At 47.3% G+C, this 23,577-nt stretch overlaps 1 protein-coding gene across 1 annotated transcript in view; it reads left to right on the top strand.

Annotated features, from left to right (window-relative positions):
- The window catches only part of LOC125721992 (ribonuclease inhibitor-like), a 32,678-nt gene extending 9,521 nt beyond the window's left edge, over nt 1-23,157 (top strand). The window contains exons 2-5 of the mRNA XM_048998238.1: nt 3,848-4,021; nt 14,872-15,045; nt 15,160-15,206; nt 22,589-23,157. Of these exons, the coding sequence (XP_048854195.1) occupies nt 3,848-4,021; nt 14,872-15,045; nt 15,160-15,206; nt 22,589-23,112 (919 nt within the window). The 3' untranslated portion in view covers nt 23,113-23,157. The remainder of the gene's footprint in view (nt 1-3,847; nt 4,022-14,871; nt 15,046-15,159; nt 15,207-22,588) is intronic.
- The last annotated feature ends 420 nt before the right edge of the window (nt 23,158-23,577 follow it).

The raw sequence follows: 23,577 nt of genomic DNA, 5'->3' as shown, positions 1-23,577 counted from the left end.
CCCTCAAGCGTTACCCACTGATCTAATACCATACCGTCATGGATATCCTCCCTCAAGCGTTACCCACTGATCTAATACCATACCGTCATGGATATCCTCCCTCAAGCGTTACCCACTGATCTAATACCATACCGTCATGGATATCCTCCCTCAAGCGTTACCCACTGACCTAATACCATACCGTCATGGATATCCTCCCTCAAGCGTTACCCACTGACCTAATACCATACCGTCATGGATATCCTCCCTCAGGCGTTACCCACTGACCTAATACCATACCGTCATGGATATCCTCCCTCAGGCGTTACCCACTGACCTAATAACATACCGTCATGGATAACCTCCCTCAGGCGTTACCCACTGACCTAATACCATACCGTCATGGATATCCTCCCTCAAGCGTTACCCACTGATCTAATACCATACCGTCATGGATATCCTCCCTCAAGCGTTACCCACTGATCTAATATCATACCGTCATGGATATCCTCCCTCAAGCGTTACCCACTGATCTAATACCATACCGTCATGGATATCCTCCCTCAAGCGTTACCCACTGATCTAATATCATACCGTCATGGATATCCTCCCTCAAGCGTTACCCACTGACCTATATCTATATCTATATATATATATATATCTATATATATCTATATATATATATATATATATATTACATCAGGAAGATGGCCCCGACTGATGACGTGCTCAGTAAATACCTCAGGCAACAGAAACCCAAGAAGGAAGAGGAGCAAGAACAGGAACCATCATGGAAAGATAAACCCCTGCACGGCATGTACCACCGGCAGATAGAGGAAGTGGCTGACATTGAAAAATCCTACCAGTGGCTGGACAAAGCTGGACTGAAAGACAGCACAGAGGCATTAATCATGGCAGCACAGGAACAAGCTCTAAGTACAAGATCAATAGAAGCTGGGGTCTACCACACCAGGCAGGACCCCAGGTGCAGGCTGTGCAAAGATGCCCCCGAGACGATCCAGCACATAACAGCAGGGTGCAAGATGCTAGCAGGCAAGGCGTACATGGAACGCCATAACCAAGTGGCTGGCATAGTGTACAGGAACATCTGCGGGGAGTATGGGCTGGAAGTCCCAGGGTCAAGATGGGAGACACCTCCAAAGGTGGCTGAGAATGATAAGGCTAAGATCCTGTGGGACTTCCAGATACAGACTGACAAACTGGTAATGGCTAACCAACCGGACATAGTAGTGGTGGACAAGCAGAGGAAGAAGGCCGTAGTGATAGACGTAGCAATCCCAAGCGATGGTAACATCAGGAAGAAGGAACATGAGAAGCTCGAGAAATACCAAGGGCTGAGAGAAGAGCTAGAAAAGATGTGGAAGGTGAAGGTAACAGTGGTCCCAGTGGTAATTGGAACACTCGGGGCAGTAACGCCCAAACTGGGAGAGTGGCTCCAACAGATTCCAGGAATGACATCTGAGATCTCTGTCCAGAAGAGCGCAATCCTAGGATCAGCTAAGATACTGCGCAGGACCCTCAAGCTCCCAGGCCTCTGGTAGAGGACCCGAGCTTGAAGGACAAAGACCGCCCACAGGAGGGCGAGTGGGGAATTTTTTTATATAATATATATATATATATATATATATATATATATATATATATATATATATATATATATATATATATACAGTACAGGCCAAAAGTTTGGACACACATTCTCATTCAATGTGTTTTCTTTATTTTCATGACCATTGGTAGATTCTCACTGAAGGCATCAAAACTATGAATGAACACATGTGGAGTTATGTACTTAACAAAAAAAGGTGAAATAACTGAAAACATGTTTTATATTCTAGTTTCTTCAAAATAGTCACCCTTTGCTCTGATTACTGCTTTGCACACTCTTGGCATTCTCTCGTTGAGCTTCAAGATGTAGTCACCTGAAATGGTTTTCACTTCACAGGTGTGCCTTATCAGGGTTAATTAGTGGAATTTCTTGCTTTATCAATGGAGTTGGGACCATCAGTTGTGTTATGCAGAGGTCAGGTTACTACACAGCCGACAGCCCTATTGGACAACTGTTAAAATTCATATTATGGCAAGGACCAATCAGCTAACTAAAGAAAAACGAGTGGCCATCATTCCTTTAAGAAATGAAGGTCAGTCAGTTCGGAAAATTGCAAAAACTTTAATTATGTCCCCAAGTGGAGTCGCAAAAACCATCAAGCACTACAACGAAACTGGCACACATGAGGACCGACCCAGGAAAGGAAGACCAAGAGTAACCTCTGCTTCTGAAGACAAGTTCATCCGAGTCACCAGCCTCAGGTTTGGGGTGAGCTGGACCGCAGAGTGAAGGCAAAGGGGCCAACAAGTGCTAAACACCTCTGGGAACTCCTTCAAGACTGTTGGAAAACCATTTCAGGTGTCTACCTCTTGAAGCTCAACGAGAGAATGCTAAGAGTGTGCAAAGCAGTAATCAGAGCAAAGGGTGACTATTTTGAAGAAACTAGAATATAAAACATGTTTTCAGTTATTTCACCTTTTTTTGTTAAGTACATAACTCCACATATGTTCATTCATAGTTTTGATGCCTTCAGTGAGAATCTACCAATGGTCATGAAAATAAAGAAAACACATTGAATGAGAAGGTGTGTCCAAACTTTTGGCCTGTACTGTATATATATATGCTTTTGCTTTTTTTCAGCCCTACACTGTTTATGGCAACATTTTTCATCATCCAAGTTTGCAAGGTTACACACCACCATATGGGATGTGGCACTTGTATGAAAGTTTTCATAGGACTTTTCTATTTGTAACCCACAGTCCACAAATATGTATCATAATCCACAAATATTTAACTATCCAGAAATGTAAAATAAAAACATATCCACAAAAAAGAGAGCAGTTTCTACCCATGAAACGTATTTTGCACACTTGTGGATCATGTCATATTTGTGGGTCACGTTACAATTGTAACTTCCCTCCTATTGATCTGTGGATTTTGTCCTACCACAGCTGATCTGTAGAATAAAATCCGTAAATATGAAGTGCAGCAGTGATATTTATCCTTATCGGGATATAAGATGACAGATTTTGGCGACATCACACAGCCCTAGAGGTATTACTGGCTACAGTATTACTGGCTGTTCCACACTATAAACTACAGATTGGGAGGTCAGTATTACTGCTATTCCAAACTGAAAACTGGAGATACTGAGGTCAGTATTACTAGGTAATTCACACTAAACTGGAGATACTGAGGTCAGTATTACTGGGTATTCCAAACTGTAAACTGGAGATACTGAGGTCAGTATTACTAGGTAATTCACACTAAACTGGAGATACTGAGGTCAGTATTACTGGGTATTCCAAACTGTAAACTGGAGATACTGAGGTCAGTATTACTGCTATTCCAAACTGTAAACTGGAGATACTGAGGTCAGTATTACTGCTATTCCAAACTGAAAACTGGAGATACTGAGGTCAGTATTACTAGGTAATTCACACTAAACTGGAGATACTGAGGTCAGTATTACCCACTGACCTAACACCATACTGTCATGGATATCCTCCCTCAAGCGTTACCCACTGATCTAATACCATACAGTCATGGATATCCTCCCTCAAGCGTTACCCACTGATCTAATATCATACTGTCATGGATATCCTCCCTCAAGCGTTACCCACTGATCTAATATCATACTGTCATGGATAACCTCACTCAAATGTTATGCAGTGATCTAACAGTATACTCTTATTGCTGAGAGTCGACCATTACTGCTGGTCTCTCTTTGATTTATACAACCAGTTTTCAAGAAAATAAATGTCCCTAGAAAACAATGTTTTGATTTCCTTTCTGCAGGATGGAAAGTTGCAGAGTCAGAGGAGATGGCTGTTTCTCCCTGGCTTCAGCTCTGAGATCAAACCCTTCACACCTGAGAGAGCTGGATCTGAGCTACAATCACCCAGGAGATTCTGGTGTGAATCTGCTCTCTGATGTACTGGAGGATCCCAACTGCAAACTGGAGAAGCTGATGTGAGTACAGAATGCTGTTATGCATTTAATTTTTTAAATTTTCTTTATTTCAAGATGGTTGCGCAGGAGGTAGTGCTATCGTTCAGCAACTGGAGGGTTGTAGGTTCAAGCCCTGGTTCCTCCTGACCCCATGAAAGTGTCTTTGAGCAAGACACTGAACCCCAAATTGCTCCCGGTGAGCAGATTGGCACCTTGCATGGCAGCCTCTGCCACCGATGTGTGAATGAGTGTGTGAATGGGTGAATGTGAGACATAAAATGTAAAGCGCTTTGAGTACTCGTAGGAGTAGAAAAGCGCTATATTTAAAATCTGTCTTAGCTTAGTTTTCATTGCTGGTTTATTATCTTTTTATTGTTTACATTTTTAAAGATATATTTTTGCTTAAATTCTTATTTTAATGCAGCTCCAAGATAACAAAGGTTTATTAAATAACTGAGAAGAAACTCAAACAGGAAATAAAGGGACCGCAAAGGATGTGAACTAAACAGGAGAATAAAATGGTCAGGACACTAAAATATTAAGGGAACCAGGCAAAGAACTGGAACATAGGCAGAGTAACAACAGACAATAACATAACACAATGACTGACTACAGAACAGAGCAGTATTAGATATAGCCAATGTATACAAATACAGTCATTCGCAATCATCACTTGTAACCCACTGGAAGTGTCTGCCAGTGTCTGTAGTGCCTCTGTGTCATGACCTGCTCGTCGGCTCCTCATGTGTGCCACGCCCCCTGCTTACCCACATGTTCTTTCCCGATCGTACCCAGCTGTGTCGGATTATTTTCAATCAGTCCTGTGTATTTCAGTCCGTGTCTTACCTGAGTCCTGTGTCTGTCATTGATGTTACCTGGTGTTTGTCGACCCGTGATTCCTATTAAACCCTCATTTTGCCCCGTTATCCGTCTGCCTGCCTATTCTTGGTCGCCCTCGCTGCCTGAGCGATCTCCCGTCCAGCACGTCCGATGTTTCCCGTGACACTCTGCCTGTATTTTCTTATTTTGCTCTGTTTGAAAATTTTCATTATCAGCCATTGGGCAGCAGGTGTGTAGCCCCCAGCCAATAAAAGCACGCAAGATGTGAGGTCAAGGCTCTATAAAAAGTAGTGACTGGGTTACATTCGTGTCCCCAACTCTCTTTCACAGGGTTGCGCAGAATTTTATTTAGATAGCACTGTTTGAAAAAGTCAGGATGTTCCATTATTAAATGCTTCAAATCTGCAGTCATGCTTACTGTAAGACATGGATGAAATATGATGTTGATTTTATGCAGTAAAAGCAGCCAGTTTTGGTTTCCTTCTGGCACAATGTCCCCAAAAAGCAAAGGAATGTTTCTTACGAGACAAAGCATCTGAATGGAATTGGGTCCTATGTTATTACCACTACTGTCCCAGTTAATCCTTGTAGGACATTCCCATAATGCAATTATTCCCAGAAGCATAAATCCAGGACAGATCATGGCCCGTATTCACAAAGCATTTTATCTTGCCGCTAAAAATACGCCTAAATGGCACTAAAAGGTTTTAATTAAGAGTTTTTTTTTTCCTAAAACCTATTCACGTAAAACCCATGCTGATGTCCGATCTCATGCATGAGCTGCCTGCAATAACCCTGGGGAATGGTGTTTGAGAGGCTAGTATGTGTTGGTGAAAATGTATGCACAACATCTCATGAACAGAAATACAGTGGATACTGCTTAAATTTCTCCTGGTTATTGTTATGAACCACTTATATGAATCAAAATACTTGGGACAGAATCATTCCTGTACAAACACTGTTTAAATAATTTGCTTATAGTAATCAAGTAGATCGCTTACAGTGTTCATTCTTAAATTTCTTTTTTAACATGACATGTGGGGAAAAAAAAATAATAAAGTCATTTTCTCTCAGTGATAAATAGACTCCTAAAAGAATATGATAAATTGCCAAAACCAAGCCAAATAGATGCAGCAGCAAAACTACAATGAAGTATACTTTATGTATAGTACTGTATCATAGCATACTTGAATTATACACAGTTCACTGTCATGCACGGCTCGTCTGATCCTTGTGTGTGCCACGCCCCCTGAATATCCATATGTGCTTCCCTGATCTTGCCCAGCTGTGTCCAATTATTGTCGGCCAGTCTCGTCTATTTCAGTCCATGTCTTGCCTTAGTTTTTGTCCGTCATTGATGTTAGTTGTTGTCAGTCCCGTAATCTTCCTTCCCTTATTAAATCTCATACCCCATATTTTGCCTCCTTGCCTGCTTCCTGCCAACTTGCCTGCCCGTGTGCTTAACCCGCTTACCAGTGAACCTGACAGAATGACGGACCCAAGAAAGAAAGCATCTTCCATGACCAGGGAGGATTACCTCGATCTCGTCGATCAGGTGCTAATTTGGATTGCCCAGCCCGGCATCCGGGAAGATCCCCTGGCATCGGATCTCGTAAGCCAGAGCTGGGATATCTTGGACCGGCTGTCTCTCGAGGAGGACGCGCATCTCACGGAGGAGGTACACAAGAACTTTCGACAGCTGGCCGAGCTCAGGACGGAGCGGTGGGTCACGCCGCACCGCACGTTGCAGGGACTATCCGCCCACCGTCCGCCCTGTCGGACATAACGCAGCGTCCAGCGACCACCGTGATCTGAAGGCGGAGAAGGAGGGGAAAGCAGGGGCATGCGCACTCGTCCTGGGGGCATGCGCGCTCGTCCTGGGGGCATGCGCGCTCGTCCTGGGGGCATGCGCGCTCGTCCCCACTTCCCTCCCTGTTGGTGAGCTGGAGGGCTCCCCGGCCGAGCCTGACGTCAACACCGCTGCTAAGCTGCCTTCACAGGCAGCTTCCCCAGTCCTGGGAAAACGCCTGACCGCTGCGGAGCTACCGCCGCCACTTGAGCACGGCTGACCAACAAGGGAGCCAGCGCAGTTTGGGACGCCATCCCTAGAGTACCCAGGACTCTTAAAGAGGCCATGCCCGTCTCGCCTGCACGGGACCTGCCAGTCCTGCCGCCTGCTGCAGCCGCTTGGCCCGAGGCTCTCCCTTCGCCTCCGCCTGCTGCAGCCGCTCGGCCCGAGGCGCTCCCTTCGCCTCCGCCTGCTGCAGCCGCTCGGCCCGAGGCGCTCCCTTCGCCTCCGCCTGCTGCAGCCGCCGGGCCCGAGGCGCTCCCTTCGCCTCCGCCTGCTGCAGCCGCCCGGCCCGAGGCGCTCCTTTCACCTCCGCCTGCTGCAGCCGCTCGGCCCGAGGCGCTCCCTTCGCCTCCACCTGCTGCAGCCGCCCGGCCCGAGGCTCTCCCTTCACCTGTGCCTGCTGCAGCCGCCCAGCCCGAGGCGCTCCCTTCGCCTCCGCCTGCTGCAGCCGCTCGGCCCGAGGCGCTCCCTTCGCCTCCGCCTGCTGCAGCCACTCGGCCCGAGGCTCTCCCTTCGCCTCCACCTGCTGCAGCCGCTCGGCCCGAGGCGCTCCTTTCACCTCCGCCTGCTGCAGCCGCTCGGCCCGAGGCTCTCCCTTCACCTGTGCCTGCTGCAGCCGCTCGGCCCGAGGCGCTCCCTTCGCCTCCGCCTGCTGCAGCCGCTCGGCCCGAGGCGCTCCCTTCACCTCCGCCTGCTGCAGCCACTCGGCCCGAGGCTCTCCCTTCACCTGTGCCTGCTGCAGCCGCTCGGCCCGAGGCTCTCCCTTCGCCTCCACCTGCTGCAGCCGCTCGGCCCGAGGCGCTCCCTTCGCCTGTGCCTGCTGCAGCCGCCCGGCCCGAGGCGCTCCCTTCGCCTCCACCTGCTGCAGCCACTCGGCCCGAGGTGCTCCCTTCACCTCCGCCTGCTGCAGCCGCTCGGCCCGAGGCGCTCCTTTCACCTCCGCCTGCTGCAGCCGCTCGGCCCGAGGCTCTCCCTTCGCCTCCGCCTGCTGCAGCCGCTCGGCCCGAGGCTCTCCCTTCGCCTCCGCCTGCTGCAGCCGCTCGGCCCGAGGCTCTCCCTTCACCTGTGCCTGCTGCAGCCGCTCGGCCCGAGGCTCTCCCTTCGCCTCCGCCTGCTGCAGCCGCTCGGCCCGAGGCGCTCCCTTCACCTGTGCCTGCTGCAGCCGCTCGGCCCGAGGCGCTCCCTTCGCCTCCGCCTGCTGCAGCCGCTCGGCCCGAGGCTCTCCCTTCACCTGTGCCTGCTGCAGCCGCTCGGCCCGAGGCGCTCCTTTCACCTCCGCCTGCTGCAGCCGCTCGGCCCGAGGCTCTCCCTTCGCCTGTGCCTGCTGCAGCCGCTCGGCCCGAGGCGCTCCCTTCGCCTCCGCCTGCTGCAGCCGCTCGGCCCGAGGCGCTCCCTTCACCTCCGCCTGCTGCAGCCGCTCGGCCCGAGGCTCTCCCTTCACCTGTGCCTGCTGCAGCCGCTCGGCCCGAGGCTCTCCCTTCGCCTCCGCCTGCTGCAGCCGCTCGGCCCGAGGCGCTCCCTTCGCCTCCGCCTGCTGCAGCCGCCCGGCCCGAGGCGCTCCCTTCGCCTCCGCCTGCTGCAGCCGCTCGGCCCGAGGCGCTCCCTTCGCCTCCGCCTGCTGCAGCCGCTCGGCCCGAGGCTCTCCCTTCGCCTCCACCTGCTGCAGCCGCTCGGCCCGAGGCGCTCCTTTCACCTCCGCCTGCTGCAGCCGCTCGGCCCGAGGCTCTCCCTTCACCTGTGCCTGCTGCAGCCGCTCGGCCCGAGGCTCTCCCTTCGCCTCCGCCTGCTGCAGCCGCTCGGCCCGAGGCGCTCCCTTCGCCTCCGCCTGCTGCAGCCGCTCGGCCCGAGGCGCTCCCTTCGCCTCCGCCTGCTGCAGCCGCTCGGCCCGAGGCGCTCCCTTCGCCTCCGCCTGCTGCAGCCGCCCGGCCCGAGGCGCTCCTTTCGCCTCCGCCTGCTGCAGCCGCTCGGCCCGAGGCTCTCCCTTCGCCTCCACCTGCTGCAGCCGCCCGGCCCGAGGCACTCCTTTCGCCTCCGCCTGCTGCAGCCGCCCGGCCCGAGGCTCTCCCTTCGCCTCCACCTGCTGCAGCCACTCAGCCCGAGGCGCACCTTTCACCTCCACCTGCTGCAGCCGCTCAGCCCGAGGCGCTCCTTTCACCTCCGCCTGCTGCAGCCGCTCGGCCCGAGGCTCTCCCTTCACCTGTGCCTGCTGCAGCCGCTCGGCCCGAGGCTCTCCCTTCGCCTCCGCCTGCTGCAGCCGCTCGGCCCGAGGCGCTCCCTTCACCTCCGCCTGCTGCAGCCGCTCGGCCCGAGGCTCTCCCTTCACCTGTGCCTGCTGCAGCCGCTCGGCCCGAGGCGCTCCCTTCGCCTGTGCCTGCTGCAGCCGCCCAGCCCGAGGCGCTCCCTTCGCCTCCACCTGCTGCAGCCACTCGGCCCGAGGCTCTCCCTTCGCCTCCGCCTGCTGCAGCCGCTCAGCCCGAGGCGCTCCCTTCGCCTGTGCCTGCTGCAGCCGCCCGGCCCGAGGCGCTCCCTTCGCCTCCACCTGCTGCAGCCACTCGGCCCGAGGTGCTCCCTTCGCCTCCACCTGCTGCAGCCACTCGGCCCGAGGCTCTCCCTTCACCTCCACCTGCTGCAGCCGCTCGGCCCGAGGCGCTCCTTTCACCTCCGCCTGCTGCAGCCGCTCGGCCCGAGGCTCTCCCTTCGCCTCCGCCTGCTGCAGCCGCTCGGCCCGAGGCTCTCCCTTCGCCTCCGCCTGCTGCAGCCGCTCGGCCCGAGGCTCTCCCTTCGCCTCCGCCTGCTGCAGCCGCTCGGCCCGAGGCTCTCCCTTCACCTGTGCCTGCTGCAGCCGCTCGGCCCGAGGCTCTCCCTTCGCCTCCGCCTGCTGCAGCCGCTCGGCCCGAGGCGCTCCCTTCACCTGTGCCTGCTGCAGCCGCTCGGCCCGAGGCGCTCCCTTCGCCTCCGCCTGCTGCAGCCGCTCGGCCCGAGGCTCTCCCTTCACCTGTGCCTGCTGCAGCCGCTCGGCCCGAGGCTCTCCCTTCGCCTCCGCCTGCTGCAGCCGCTCGGCCCGAGGCGCTCCCTTCGCCTGTGCCTGCTGCAGCCGCTCGGCCCGAGGCTCTCCCTTCGCCTCCGCCTGCTGCAGCCGCTCGGCCCGAGGCGCTCCCTTCGCCTCCGCCTGCTGCAGCCGCTCGGCCCGAGGCGCTCCCTTCGCCTCCGCCTGCTGCAGCCGCTCGGCCCGAGGCGCTCCCTTCGCCTCCGCCTGCTGCAGCCGCTCGGCCCGAGGCGCTCCCTTCGCCTCCGCCTGCTGCAGCCGCTCGGCCCGAGGCGCTCCCTTTCCTCTGCCCATGACTATAACCCCTGTGACTCCTGTTCCTGACCCCTCTCCAGTCCTCCCCCGTCGCCTGCTCTGGCTCCCTCGGCCTCCCCTTTATTCCCCCTCCATCTCTCCCTGGTCTCCTGTCTCCGTCCCTCCTCTCTTTGTTCCTCGTCCCTTTGTTCCTCCCGTCTCTGCTCCTCGTCCCCCAGTGTTCCCTCCATTCACCCCTGGCCCTTTCGTCCCTCCTGTTCCCTCCATGTCCCCGTTCCTAATCTGTCTGCCTTCCCTGTTCTATGTCAGGTCTTGTCGTGGCTTTTGCCCCTGTGCCAGTTTTGTCTTTCTGTTCTGTTCCCTGTGCCCCGTCAATGTTTTGTTTTCCGGGTCCCGTATCCCTTGTCCCGTCCGTCGCCTCCCCTGAGGCGCGCCTGGAGAGCGCTCCTTTGGGGGGAGGGGTTCTGTCAACGAGTCAATAAAATTCAGTACATAGCGATACTATCCGTTTTATTGCCTTATACTCGTGTCATGAATATACAAATGTTGATTAAATGATAATCTGCCTGAGACATAAAGAAAAAGAATATAAAGTTGGTTATAATGTTCACTATAAGTAGTTTCCACTGTATATGATTGGGTTGTTTCAGTTTGTTGCCGATGTTCTTGCATCCCTTACAGGCTCCAAAACAATCATTAATCCCTCCCGACTGAGGTGGTGTCCCTTAAGTAATTCAGCGTTTGTTAAATGTTTCTAAGACATCGCAACATGGACTGACAGCAGCCATTCTGCGACTGTGTGTGAATTGGTCTTAGTGACTTAGGATTCCTCTCCTCTGCTTTTTATTTCTGCCAGACTTAGGTGCTACTTTTAGCGCTAAGGGGCTTTGTGAATTGCTCTTAGTCAAAAAAATGAGGAGTCCTACATTTAGAACTGACATGCCCATTATTTTTTAGGAGTCAGGAGCTGCTTTTAGCCTTAATTTGCTTTGTGAATATGGACCCATATTTTGACAATTTTTTTTCTGAGAAATACTCCAGCAGTAACTTTATTTCATATTAGGCTGCTCCTTAAAGAATGGCGCACATTATGTCAAAAGAAAAATTGTGGCAAACATAAAAGAACTGTAAGCTGTTAAGAATTGAATTCTGCTTTAAGCTAAATACCGATAACAGATGAGATCGCAGTGTGTCTTCGTTTTCTAGCATCACTGGATTATCCGTGCAGTGGCTATAGTGGTGTAATGATCATAGAGCACAGGGAACAGAAGATTGCTGCTGAATGAGAGCAGCCGCTGCGAACGGAGACGTAATTATGCTGGAGTGTTTTTTCTATTTTAATTTTGGGTATCCAGTTCAAATTGTAAATAAAAGTGCAATCTGTGTTAAAACACACAACCTACAGTTTTTAAGGTGTTTTAAAATGCTCAAATAAAAGACAATACAGCTGATATTGTTCTACATCTCAAAATTTAGATTCCTTTCCAGGTTACAGAGGATTCAACTCTTCTGCCAGATTACGCTGATTATTAATGTAGCCAGTGCAATTAACATCACACAGACAAACACAAATAATTTGGGGTTCTTTATTTGCTAGATGCCCAAAAGAAAATGGAAAGGCAACTGAGCGGAGTTTTCCCGTTCTTTCCTTTATAAGTTTTACCGTGCGGTACAATGACTACAACACACGGGTGCAAATCAGCTTTCCCCAGCAGCAAATACTCAAAATAAAATAAATACAGCAGTGGACTGTAACTGCACAAGGAAATACAAAAATATATACAACCGTTGGTTGTGAATACTAAGACATACAGTCATTTAACACAAAAATGAACAATAGTGCTCTTTTAAACTCACATTTCAGTATCGCGCGTCTCCCCTCGTACGGTCCGCTCCCTTCAGAATGGCTTACACGAAAGCCCCAGGCTATTCATACCCCGTTCATGGATGACATACACGCAATGAAACAAAAAACTATGCATGAATGTAAATTAATAAAACATTTACATTGCATTGCATTCCGCTTTACTAATACACAAATGCAAACCCGACTATCACTAATCCCCTCTAAGACACATAAAACATAATTTTTAACATTACATTTAGATAATAGAGGGAAATGTACATTTATTCTGCGCGGATCACTCCGGCCTCGTTCCCCACGTGCTCCATGGCCATGCTTTCTCCAAAAAGAGCGGGGCAGGGGAATAACAAACACACGACCTCCGGGGCGGTTCCCAACCCGGGCAAGACTACCACCTTAAAGGGAGAGAGTACACCTTTTACAAAACCAAAACAAAGTCTGTCCTCTCCCTCCCCTCAAACCAGTGGCAACACACAAAACAAAAACTACTTTCCCACCCGGTTACATTAAAAAACGTATTACTTGCCAACAGGGTTTTTTGAGTGAAAGTATTCATTGCCGGGTTCTACTGAATCAGTATTAAGATATATTCACCGATGAGACCTCTAAGCGCTGTAAGTTAATCTGGCTAAGGCCATCTGCCAAATGCCTTAAATGTAAATGTAGTTAACCATAGCAGCATCTTAGAAACACCCCAGCAGTAAATTGTTGCATCCTAGTAGTCCTGGAAGTGCTAATCCAAGTATTTCTGAAAGAGGTTGGTTTTTAGTCGTTGTTTGAAGGCACCCAATGACTGTTTGGACATCTGAGAGAAGTTCATTCCACCGCATAGTTGTCAAAACAGATAAGAGTCTCGATGCATGTCTTCCTTGCACCTTGAGAGATGGTGGGACTAATCGAGCGGCGCATGGGGATCGGAGAGGGCGCAGTGAGGGGTGAGAAGTTCTTTTAGGTAGAAGGGTGCTGGTCCATTTTTGGCTTTGTAGGCAAGCATCAGTGTTTTGAATCTGATGCGGGTGGCTACAGGAAGCCAGTGGAGCGAGCATAACAATGGTGTGGTGTGGGAGACCTTGGGAAGGTTGAAGAGGAGTCGGGCAGCTGAATTCTGGATCAGTTTCAACGCAGAATTAAAAAACATCATACATGAGAATTAGTTTTCAGGATGTACTAGCTGGTGGCTTGCAGTCAGTGGTCGCTGGGTGGCTGTAGATGGGTGTAATTATAATAATAATAATAATAATAATAATAATAATAATAATAATAATAACACAGTATAGCGATGTTTATCAAGCATTATGATTGCCATATGAAGCGCTCATATATAATGCACAATTTTTGCATTTTGCTTCACAATGTCATGCCCGGCTCGTACGATCCTCGTGTGTGCCACGCCCCCCTGATTATCCATGTGTGCTTCCCTAATTGTACCCTGTTGTTTTGCCATGTCTTGCCTATTTCAGTCCACGCCTTGCCCCGCTTTTTGTCCGTCATTAATGTTAGTTCTGTTGTTATGTCCCGTACTACCCGTAGCTTTAATAAATCCCCATTTTCCCCGACCTTCGCCTGCCTGCCTGGTCCTTCCCCGCTTCCTGCCTGGTCCTTCCCCGCTTCCTGCCTGGTCCTTCCCCGCTTCCTGCCTGGTCCTTCCCCGCTTCCTGCCTGGTCCTTCCCCGCTTCCTGCCTGGTCCTTCCCCGCTTCCTGCTCGCTTGTCCCCCCACGAACCTGACACTCAACTTCACTCCTTACATTTTTGCATTATTTATGTGAATTATGGAAGTATTTTTAGTGCTAAAGTTAATATTTTACGTAAAATATCTTATTTTCAGGAAATACAATCCATACTATTTTAAGGTATTTTATGACACTTATTTTGAGAAATGTAATAAATAAAATGATTGCTTTGTAGTCTTATGCTTGTAAAAAAGTCTCATAAAGGTACTGACAAAATCTTGAGAACAACCTAGTTTCCAACTCTTTGTATATATTTATAGAGTCAAATTTTTACAGTTGCGATCAAAATTAGAAAACAAGTGATATTTTGTAATATAAAGAGTTATTGCTTATCAGAATTCACAGTTAGCATGAATTAAAGAGATGCATTTCTATTGTATTTCCTCAATGAAAACTCTCTCATATCAAACAATGCTAATAAATTGAATAAATAAATTGATTGGAGCTCCTAAGTCAATATAAACAGACCCCATACACGCTCTTGTTTATGTGAGTTAAATAGGCCGTTTTCACTAGCGTTTCTTCACCCAATAATGTCAGATCATGGTATCTTTATTGCATAAACACTGCTCTTTGAAAATGGGTGGGCAATCAATACTGCTTTGTGACTCTTGTTCTTTTTACTCTCCTTACAAAGCTTTAAAATACAGATTTAGATTCTTCCTACATATATTTAAACATAGACCACTGACAGTTCTGGGGTCGTCTTTGGAGTGTTTTTTGTGGTTTGGCGAGATTTCTGCTTGATCCTGGGGGGGGGGGGGAGAGGGGGGGAGGTTCGCCTACTCACAGGGTTAAGTTTAAGTAATGGTTTTTAGACACACCAGTAAAGTGGAGTAATGCACCTGATGTGAAATGCCCAAGTGTGGTTATACTCTGATAACAGCATTCATAGATCACCTCCATTATTCTACACTGTAAAATGGGGGTTCTGAGATCGTATTATGGGTACTCCTCACTGTAAACTTATTATTATTGAAATCTTTATTAAAGTAGTCACATTTACTTAAAAGTTATACCTGAGGTGATCTTATTACTGGATTTATTTCCCATCTCTCTGCAGGCTGTCAGGCTGTAGAGTCACAGAGAGAGGCTGTTCTTCCCTGGCTGCAGCTCTGAGGTCAAACCCCTCACACATGAGCAAGCTGAATTTGAGCTACAATCACCCAGGAGACTCAGGAGTGAAGCTGCTCTCTGCTGTACTGGAGGATCCCAGCTGTAAACTGGGGAAGCTGAAGTGAGTACAGAGTGTGTGTCTGACACGCTACAGATACTTATGCATGTATGTGAAGAAGAGGCACCAATAAATAAATGGATACAGCAGTACTATGTCATTCTGCTTCTCCTATAGTGTGGATCTCGGTGGAGAGTGCAGGACCAGACCAGGCTTACAGAAATGTAAGTGTCTTTGCATGTTTTTTATTAATATTAAACATTATACAAATTATTGTATTAATAATACCATTAATACTATTTTATGATTGTATTCATGCAGTTACGGTGATGTGTGTCTACATGCGTGTGTTTGTGTGTGTGTGTGTACATGCGTGTGTGTGTGTCTACATGTGTGTGTGTGTGTGTTTTGGCCTGCATGTAGATGGATTTCTGTGTTTTTGTTACAGTTTGCATCTGTGATTTTAGACACCATCCAAAGTTAGAAAAAATACTTTTTTTTAACAACCAAATGACTGGATCTTACATAAAAATGGTAGTTTGGGGACTTCTGGGCAGACAAATACTTTATAGCTGCACATAAAATTTATCTGAGATTATATATATATATTATATATATATATTCTGGTGTAGTTGCATCTTTGAATTCAAACACAAAAAAATGCTTCACATTTGTTTTTTAATTTTTAAAAAACCGGCAAGTCTGCTTTTTAGAGATTTTAGTATTGTCCTAAGACAGCACCCGTAGCCTTCCTCAAACTGGTTCCAGATCACGTTACAGAACAGATTCTATTAAACTGTTCACTTAACCATCTGCAGTCGACGGCATCGTCGGTGATGTACTGATTTCTCGTGTAATTCAATTCATAACTCACTGAAATCTTATTGTAGAAACATGAAAACATGCTGATTAAATCTATATCTCTTCTTTTCAAAACGGAAATTGTTGGAAATATTAAAGTTTTGAAAATTAGGTTAAATCAGCAAAAAAGTAAAGCATGTCACCTTTCTTTGTTTTACCTGCATCGGGGGCGTGTAGTGCCACCCCCTGAAGATCGCTATTCGCATTATAAATAGCCACATTTCCGCGTATTCAAATCGCATTCGCATTGGTAATTAGATGAACAACGTTGAATTGTGATCCAGATACATCCTGCTATAAAAGGGGAGGAGGATGTGGCCAGGTGTGAATGGCTCATGCATACACAAGATAGTTGCTACATATTCAATGAAAGGAGCCCAGAAATAGTGACATGACTTAGGTTTTTCTTATTTATTTATCCAACTGAATGTTGCAACTACACCATTTAATCATCTTCATGTAGCCAAGACTTTGGTGATCAGATATCTGGGATCAAACAAACTGCCGCCATTGCTTACTATGTACTTATATAATGTTTCTGCAGGTGTTCCGAACTGCATTTTGCAATGTCTATACTTTGATGTCAAATTACAAACTTCATTTAAATCTGACATATTTACAAAGTACTTTAAAATAAACATGAGTGCAATGGCAAATCAAATATATAAGAAATAATTTATTTGCCATGAACTAAGTTTATGATATTGAATGAAATGTGTGATCATGCCCCAGTCAGTGAAAGTGTGTTCCCTACCCCTAGACCCCAGAGGGTTAAAATGAATGCTGCTGCAAATCAGTCCGTTACCATTATTTGTAACTGTATGTGGATTAAAATTCATTAAAATTTTAATTAAAACTAAGTTTTTATTGAAATATTGTTCATTGCTGTCAGAGCCTTGTGAATATATACAGTATCAGATACATAACTGATCTTTACGTGTCACTATCCACTTTGTAGTTACTCGGCATGTGTGTGACATACTGGGGGTGTTTTCCATACATGGATTTACTCATTTAGCCGGATGTAATTGTTGACAGTTTGGCATGATCCTGGATCTGCCGGTTTTTCGAAACTCTTGCTGGATGTGTTGTGATAGCGGCACATCCAAATGCTCAAACCTGCTCAGAGCAGGTTTGTTCTGCGTAAACAAGGATTAGCTCACAGACTTAATCAGTGTCCGTGCATGGAAATCCGTTCAGTCATGGCCTCGCCATTCGTGGATGAGCAACCAATTGCAATCGGTGCATAAATAATAAGAAGGGAATTTCATACAGAGAGGGTTTGCATGATCGGCAAGATCCCTAATTGATCCCGGAGTAAATTCTTTTCGAAAGATACCGCCTTAGCCGAGGGGGAATATTGTACCTCAGAGGTTTGTGTGTGTGTGTGTGTGTGTGTGTATATATATATATATATATATATATATATATATATATATATATATATATATATATATATATAATGATTTTTTATATCAACAATTGTTTAAATAGTTATATACTGGTTATATATTTACCAGTTTGAAGTATATTCTTGTACTTTACCTTAACCTGCTCCCATGTTCTCATTGGGCTCATGTTTGATCTGGAATTATGACATACAGTAAAATCTCATTATAATGGACTCGCTTATAACGGAATATCGTCTATAACGGATGAGGGCCGCTGGCCGTGCGCCTTTAAGAACATGCAGAAACAGCATCGGATATAGCGGACTCGCATATAATGGAATTTCGTTTATAACAGACAATTTAGTCCCTGGGGCCGTTTTTAGCTGTAGTTTTGTTCAGCTATAACGGACATGCAGGCTCCGCCTACAAGGTGCGTGGCGTGTCAGTGATATCCAGCGCAGATACGTAGTCGGGATTATTAATTGTCACACATCTGGTCAGGTAAAGTTGGATTACTGCTTGTACAATATAATAATCTATACCAAGTAAGTGTCTGCAGGGGTGTGGCATGAGTAAATGGTGTCCTGTAGTTGTGTTCTGGACAGACAGCAACTCTAGATATAACGGACTGTTTTGCCAGGTCCCTTGAATTCCTTTATAACTGGATTGTACTGTATTGTGTGATAATTAATCTGACACATAGGAAATGAAAGGCTGCATTCAATAAGTACAATGAACGCGACTTCCGCGTTTAATTAGTCGGCCACTTTTTGCCAGCCGTCTTTTCTGGTTTGGGCTGTTTCGCCGTGTTACCCCTTGTGCGTATTAAATCTTGAAATTCATCGTATCCCTCGTGTAAAAGGTCCTGCTCCGCTGGTGTGAAAAAATGCGCCTGTTCTTTTGTCATTTTCTGCCAACTTATCAAAGACTTGCCGATCATGTTTTCTAGACTCTATATATATGGACTTTCCAAGCAGCGCGGGCACCCGCAGTCATCTCGGATGATTGGATCCAGCTCGACTAATCTACTACAGAGATGCGTTTGAAAAGCCGCCTTATCCGGATGAGTCTCACTGGCATTAACTCATCCAAGATGAGGCATCTGATCTCGGATGATTTAAGCGACATACAGAAAATCCCCCCACTGTTGTAATGAGAATATCACATGTTTCCCTTGTGTGTTTGGTTTCAGGGTTCATTGTGGTGTTTCAGTGTATTTAGAGTTCTGCTGTAGCATGTCAATTGGACAAGAGTCTTTTTGAGGGCTGGTAACGAAAGAGCACATGTTGAGAATATGCTGGCTTTCCTCTTGGTTCTGGGTCTGCTAGCCATCATGGTATGTTTCAGTGACTAACATGCAGAATTCATGTCCTTTAGCTTTAATTTTATACCTGGTCTACCTACATCCACAGCAAAGTCTTAACTCTCTTTATACAGGTTTATATTGGTTACAGGTTTATATACAGGTCTCTTCATGGTGGTTCGACTTACAATATTTCACCTTTATAATTGTGTGACAGTGATGTATGATTTAATAGCAATAACTTAGTTACTGTGTTATAACAAGCATCGCACATATGGGCTTTTTGCACATGTTAAATATCACTACTGTAGGTGGTGATAATAATTTAATTTAATAATTTAAGTACTATGTAATGGGGAACATTGCACATGTGATTGTATATGATTTTATTGCATATGTTATATGTCTCTTTGGACTACTGGAGGGTTATAGTCTATTTGTCCTTTGGTTATTTAGATGGGGGGAGAATCCGTGTGGGGGCTTAAGGGGGGGGGGGCAGAGTTCAGCAGTCTTACAACATCTGGAAAGAAGCTGTTACACATGATGGCTGTCTTCAGGCAGCTTAGAGCAGCTGCCTGCGTGAGTGAGGCATTGAAGATGTCCGTCAGCACCTCAGAGGGCTGATGTGCACAGCTTGTAAGTACCTGCCCATGGATGTTATCTGGGCCTGCAGCCTTGCGTGGGTTAATCCTCTACAGGGCCCTACAGATCTCCGCTGTGGTCACGCTGAGGGGCACTTCTCCAGGTGATGGAGGGAGCCTGGTACTGGAGGAAGGGATGGTCTTGGTGTCCTCGACGTGCGTAAAAGGTGTTTAGGGCATCAGGCATGGAAGGATCTCTGGGGCACTGTGCCTCACATGCTCCATGGGTCGCTGGAGGAAACCTGACTCCGTACCTTCTGGGCATATGCAGCCTTTGCCCTCTTTATGCCCCCCGTCAGGTCCCTCCTGTCCGCTCTCAGCACATCTGTGTCACCAGACCTGAATGCCACATTCCTGGCTTGCAGCAGAGAACGAACCTGTGCATTCAGCCAGGGTTTCTGGTTGTTATAGATGGTGACCTTCTTTGTGGTGGTGACATCATGAACACACTTAGAGATGTAGCTGAGGACAGTCAGGGTATGTTCCTCCAGGTCTACCTCTCCTCCACCTGTAGCTGCATGTTTGAAGACCTGCCAGTCTTGCATCATGGAGTCAGCGTCACACGGCCGCAGGCATAGTCACAGTCACAGTTCTCTGTAAGGTTTTTCTGTGCTTGACCAGGGGACAATAGGCTGGAACCCTCATGATGGAAATATGGTCAGAAAGCCCAAGATGGGGGCGGGGGATGGATCTGTATCCACCTCATTTGTTTGTGTAAACACGGTCCAAGATGTTATTACCCCGTGTTGGTATGGTGACATGTTGATAGAAGTTCGGCAGAGTAACTGTTAAATCGACATGGTCGAGGTCGCCCACTACCATATAGAATGTCTCTAGATGCTTGTTTTGGAGCGAAGTATAAAGTATGATGTCATGAAGCTCGCTCAAATCCTCGTTAGTGTCCTGCGGGATGTAAACTGCTGTGACGAATTCTGCAGTAAGCTCGCGAGGTAAATAATGTGGCCGGTATTTCACAGTGAGATGTTCGATTGACTCGGAGCAGTGTTTGCTCCCATAGTACAGTTAATGCACCAACCTTCATTTATGTAAACACATAGTCCACCCCGCGAGTTTTCCCTGACCGGTGAGTGCGATCTGCTCGGAAGAGTTGGAGTCTGTCGATCTGGAAAGCTGAGTCCGGCATCTCGTCTTTTAGCCACGTTTCCATAAGGCAGAGTACTACACAGTTCCTCATCTCACGGGAAGCTCCCAGCCTCAGACAAATTAGATCCACCTTGTTATCCAGAGAACGGACGTTGGCTAAGAAGAGTGACGGGATCGGTGGTCTGCTAGCCTTTAGCTTAGCTAGCAGGCCGCCCTGTTTACCCCTCTTCTGTTTCCGAGCGCACTGCTTCCGCTTGGCTCCTAGCCGCTGTGCTCTACCTCGCCAGTCCGATGTTCTCAGAAGCGGTAATCTGCCTAACATAGACATGACTACAGGGGGAACAGTCATGGTATATCCAGCCCTGATATCCATGAGTTTGACTGAACTGTAAGTCAGGTGCTTGTTCGCCTCAGAAACAGAAATACCAGTTAAATCGGGCTTAATTCTGAGAGCTGGAGAAGCCACTGCACCGTGACACGTTGCCATCTTAATATTATTTATATTCACGTTATTTATTTTTGACTTGTATTTTCAATTTACGATGGGTTCATCAGAATGTCACCTCATTATAAGTTGAGGAGCATCAGTATTATGGTTTTGGTGAATGCAGTTTTCTTACTGGAGCAGAAGTGTCACGTGGCTGTTGATTAGTTTCACGTAAACATGCAGGTAGTTCCAGTAGCCTAATAAAAGTTCTACATTAATGCATTTTAAAGGTGATGTTTTACTCATAATAAGCAGTGATTCTTATCAGCATAATCTTCCTTGGTTTTGAAAACACAAGCACCATCTGTTTTTTCTGCACGGTTTCTATGGTAACTTAATCGACTTCCAGCGAGTTGCCTGACCAGACATTCTGTTGTTATAGGGACTATATTTATGGCAAATTCACTATTACTAGATTATTCTATTCGGTTCCCTGCCACACAATACAAAACATATGCATGAAACTAAAGGCAACATATCAAAATAAAATTCAGTTGCATGTTCAGTGTAAACTGATGTGGTATAGAAAAATAAAGGTTGATTACTGCAAACAATCCTTCTCCGACTGAGAGCAGAACAAACATTTAAAAATACTAGACACTTCTGTTTCCAGAACCCAAGTTCTTGTGCAGTGAACAATATCGATTGGTCAGAGAGAGAATCGTAAGTCTGGACATATCGGAGGCTGCTTATCTGAAAACGACACCACCTATGCAGCTGGACGTAGTGGAAAGCCCACTGGGCAACGCAGCACTGTACGGCTGGACATAGCACATGACCCACTGGACAGTGCACTGCTTTCTAGCTGAGTGTAGGCTGTGACACCACCTATGCAGCTGGATGTAGTGGAAAGCCCACTGGGCAACGCAGCACTGTCTGGCTGGACATAGCATATGACCCACTGGACAGTGCACTGCTTTCTAGCTGAGTGTAGGCTGTGACACCACCTATGCAGCTGGACGCAGTGGAAAGCCCACTGGGCAACACAGCACTGTACGGCTGGACATAGCACATGACCCACTGGACAGTGCACTGCTTTCTAGCTCAGTGTAGGCTGTGACCCAGCTCTCTGGTTGTACACCTGCTGATATTGAGCTCTTAAAAAAAAATGTAAGTAGTGCTGTCAGACCTTATGTCATGTCCACTTTACACCAAATGTATCCTTTGCCCAGCATAGGCACGTAGCAGAACAAGAGACACCAAAAGGCATGAGCACTGACATCTGAAAAACATGAAAGGCTTTTGAATTAATTTGTTTACTTTTACTGGTGTACTGCACTGCCAATGACATGGCACATTGCTTAGAGAAACTTACGGTGAAATGAATCCAACTGTTTAAAAGTGAACCAAGGTATTTAAAGTAACCTTACATAGGTAACACTTTACTTGATGGGGCACAAATAATATAGTACTATGTTATTACTTATGTATTAATTTAGCACAACCTCAACTGAGTCGGGCAGCTGTGCAATGGATAGCGAATGGCAGCTGGAGGGGTGGTGTCTCATGGCCAGGCTTATGAATTGTTTGACCCGCCTTACGGGTCGTCATTGAACAGGTAGATCATTAAGTGAGGAGCATCTGTACAGGCTTAAGTGGAGTTCTGTCCCAAGCAAGTGTCTCAGTGTGGTCTATCTCACATACAGTGCAGGGGCAGCCGGAGCGCCACAGAGTCAGGTGACTGGAAGAGTATATTGGGAGTAAAATAAGTGCATTGGAGTGAATTCTGTGTCAGTGAGTGTGTGAGGTGTTACCGTAATAATATTATTGAGATTCTGCCCTGCCTGATGGTATTATCTCCTCTTATTCTTGCCTACAGACTCCTGCCAGCTGACGCTGGACCCCAACACAGCACACAGAGACCTGTCTATGTCAGAAGGGAACAGGAAGGTGACAAATTGGGCAAAGGAGCAACAATATCCTGATCATGTAGAGAGATTTGATTGCTGGCCCCAAGTTCTGTGCAGAGAGAGTCTGACTGGCCGCCGTTACTGGGAGGCTGAGTGGGATGGAGATGGAGCCCGGATAGGAGTGACTTATAAAGGAATTAGGAGAAAAGGAGGAAGTGCAGACTGTGTGCTTGGAAACAATGACAAGTCATGGAGTCTGTGCTGTGAAACTCACAGTTACTCCGTCCTGCACGATAATAAACGGACTCTCATACCCATAGAGCCCTCAGGCTCCCGCAGAGTAGGAGTGTATCTGGACTGGGTGGCTGGTACTCTGTCCTTCTACAGAGTCTCCTTTGATGGACTGACCCTCCTGTACAGCTTCACCTCCACATTCACGGAGGCCCTGCATCCAGCCTTTTATGTTAATCAGTACTCATCAGTGTCCTTTTGAATGCTGTAATAGCTCACTGTTTTGTTGGAGGAATCATTTTTACTTCATCAGTAAGATGTTGCTGGATGTCCAAGATATACTTCTGCTTTTTAACCTGTATAAACCTTTTTGCAACAAAATGTGATGAATGTTTGACAAAAATAAATGACTAGGTTCGGCGAGCGTAACAAACATGCTATATACAGTGGTGCCTTGGAACACAAACTTAATTCGTTCCAGAAGGCTGGTTGATTTGCAATTTTTTCGAGGGCCAAGTTCAATTTTCCCATATGAAATAATGTAAATGACTTTAATCCGTTCCAGACCCCCAAATGATTGTCTATTTAAGCATATCTACCTACATAACTAATGATAAAAAGCATTAACAATCAATATAAAGCTAATGCACACATGAAAAAGCAATAAACATGAAATAAATGACAATCCCACACCGCGCAGTGAGAGCAGACACATGTGCACCACCTT

This window comes from Brienomyrus brachyistius, unplaced genomic scaffold (assembly GCF_023856365.1).
Source record: "Brienomyrus brachyistius isolate T26 unplaced genomic scaffold, BBRACH_0.4 scaffold36, whole genome shotgun sequence".
Lineage (NCBI taxonomy): Eukaryota > Metazoa > Chordata > Actinopteri > Osteoglossiformes > Mormyridae > Brienomyrus > Brienomyrus brachyistius.
Note: the sequence above shows the minus strand (reverse complement) of the source record. Positions and strands in the feature narration are given on the sequence as shown.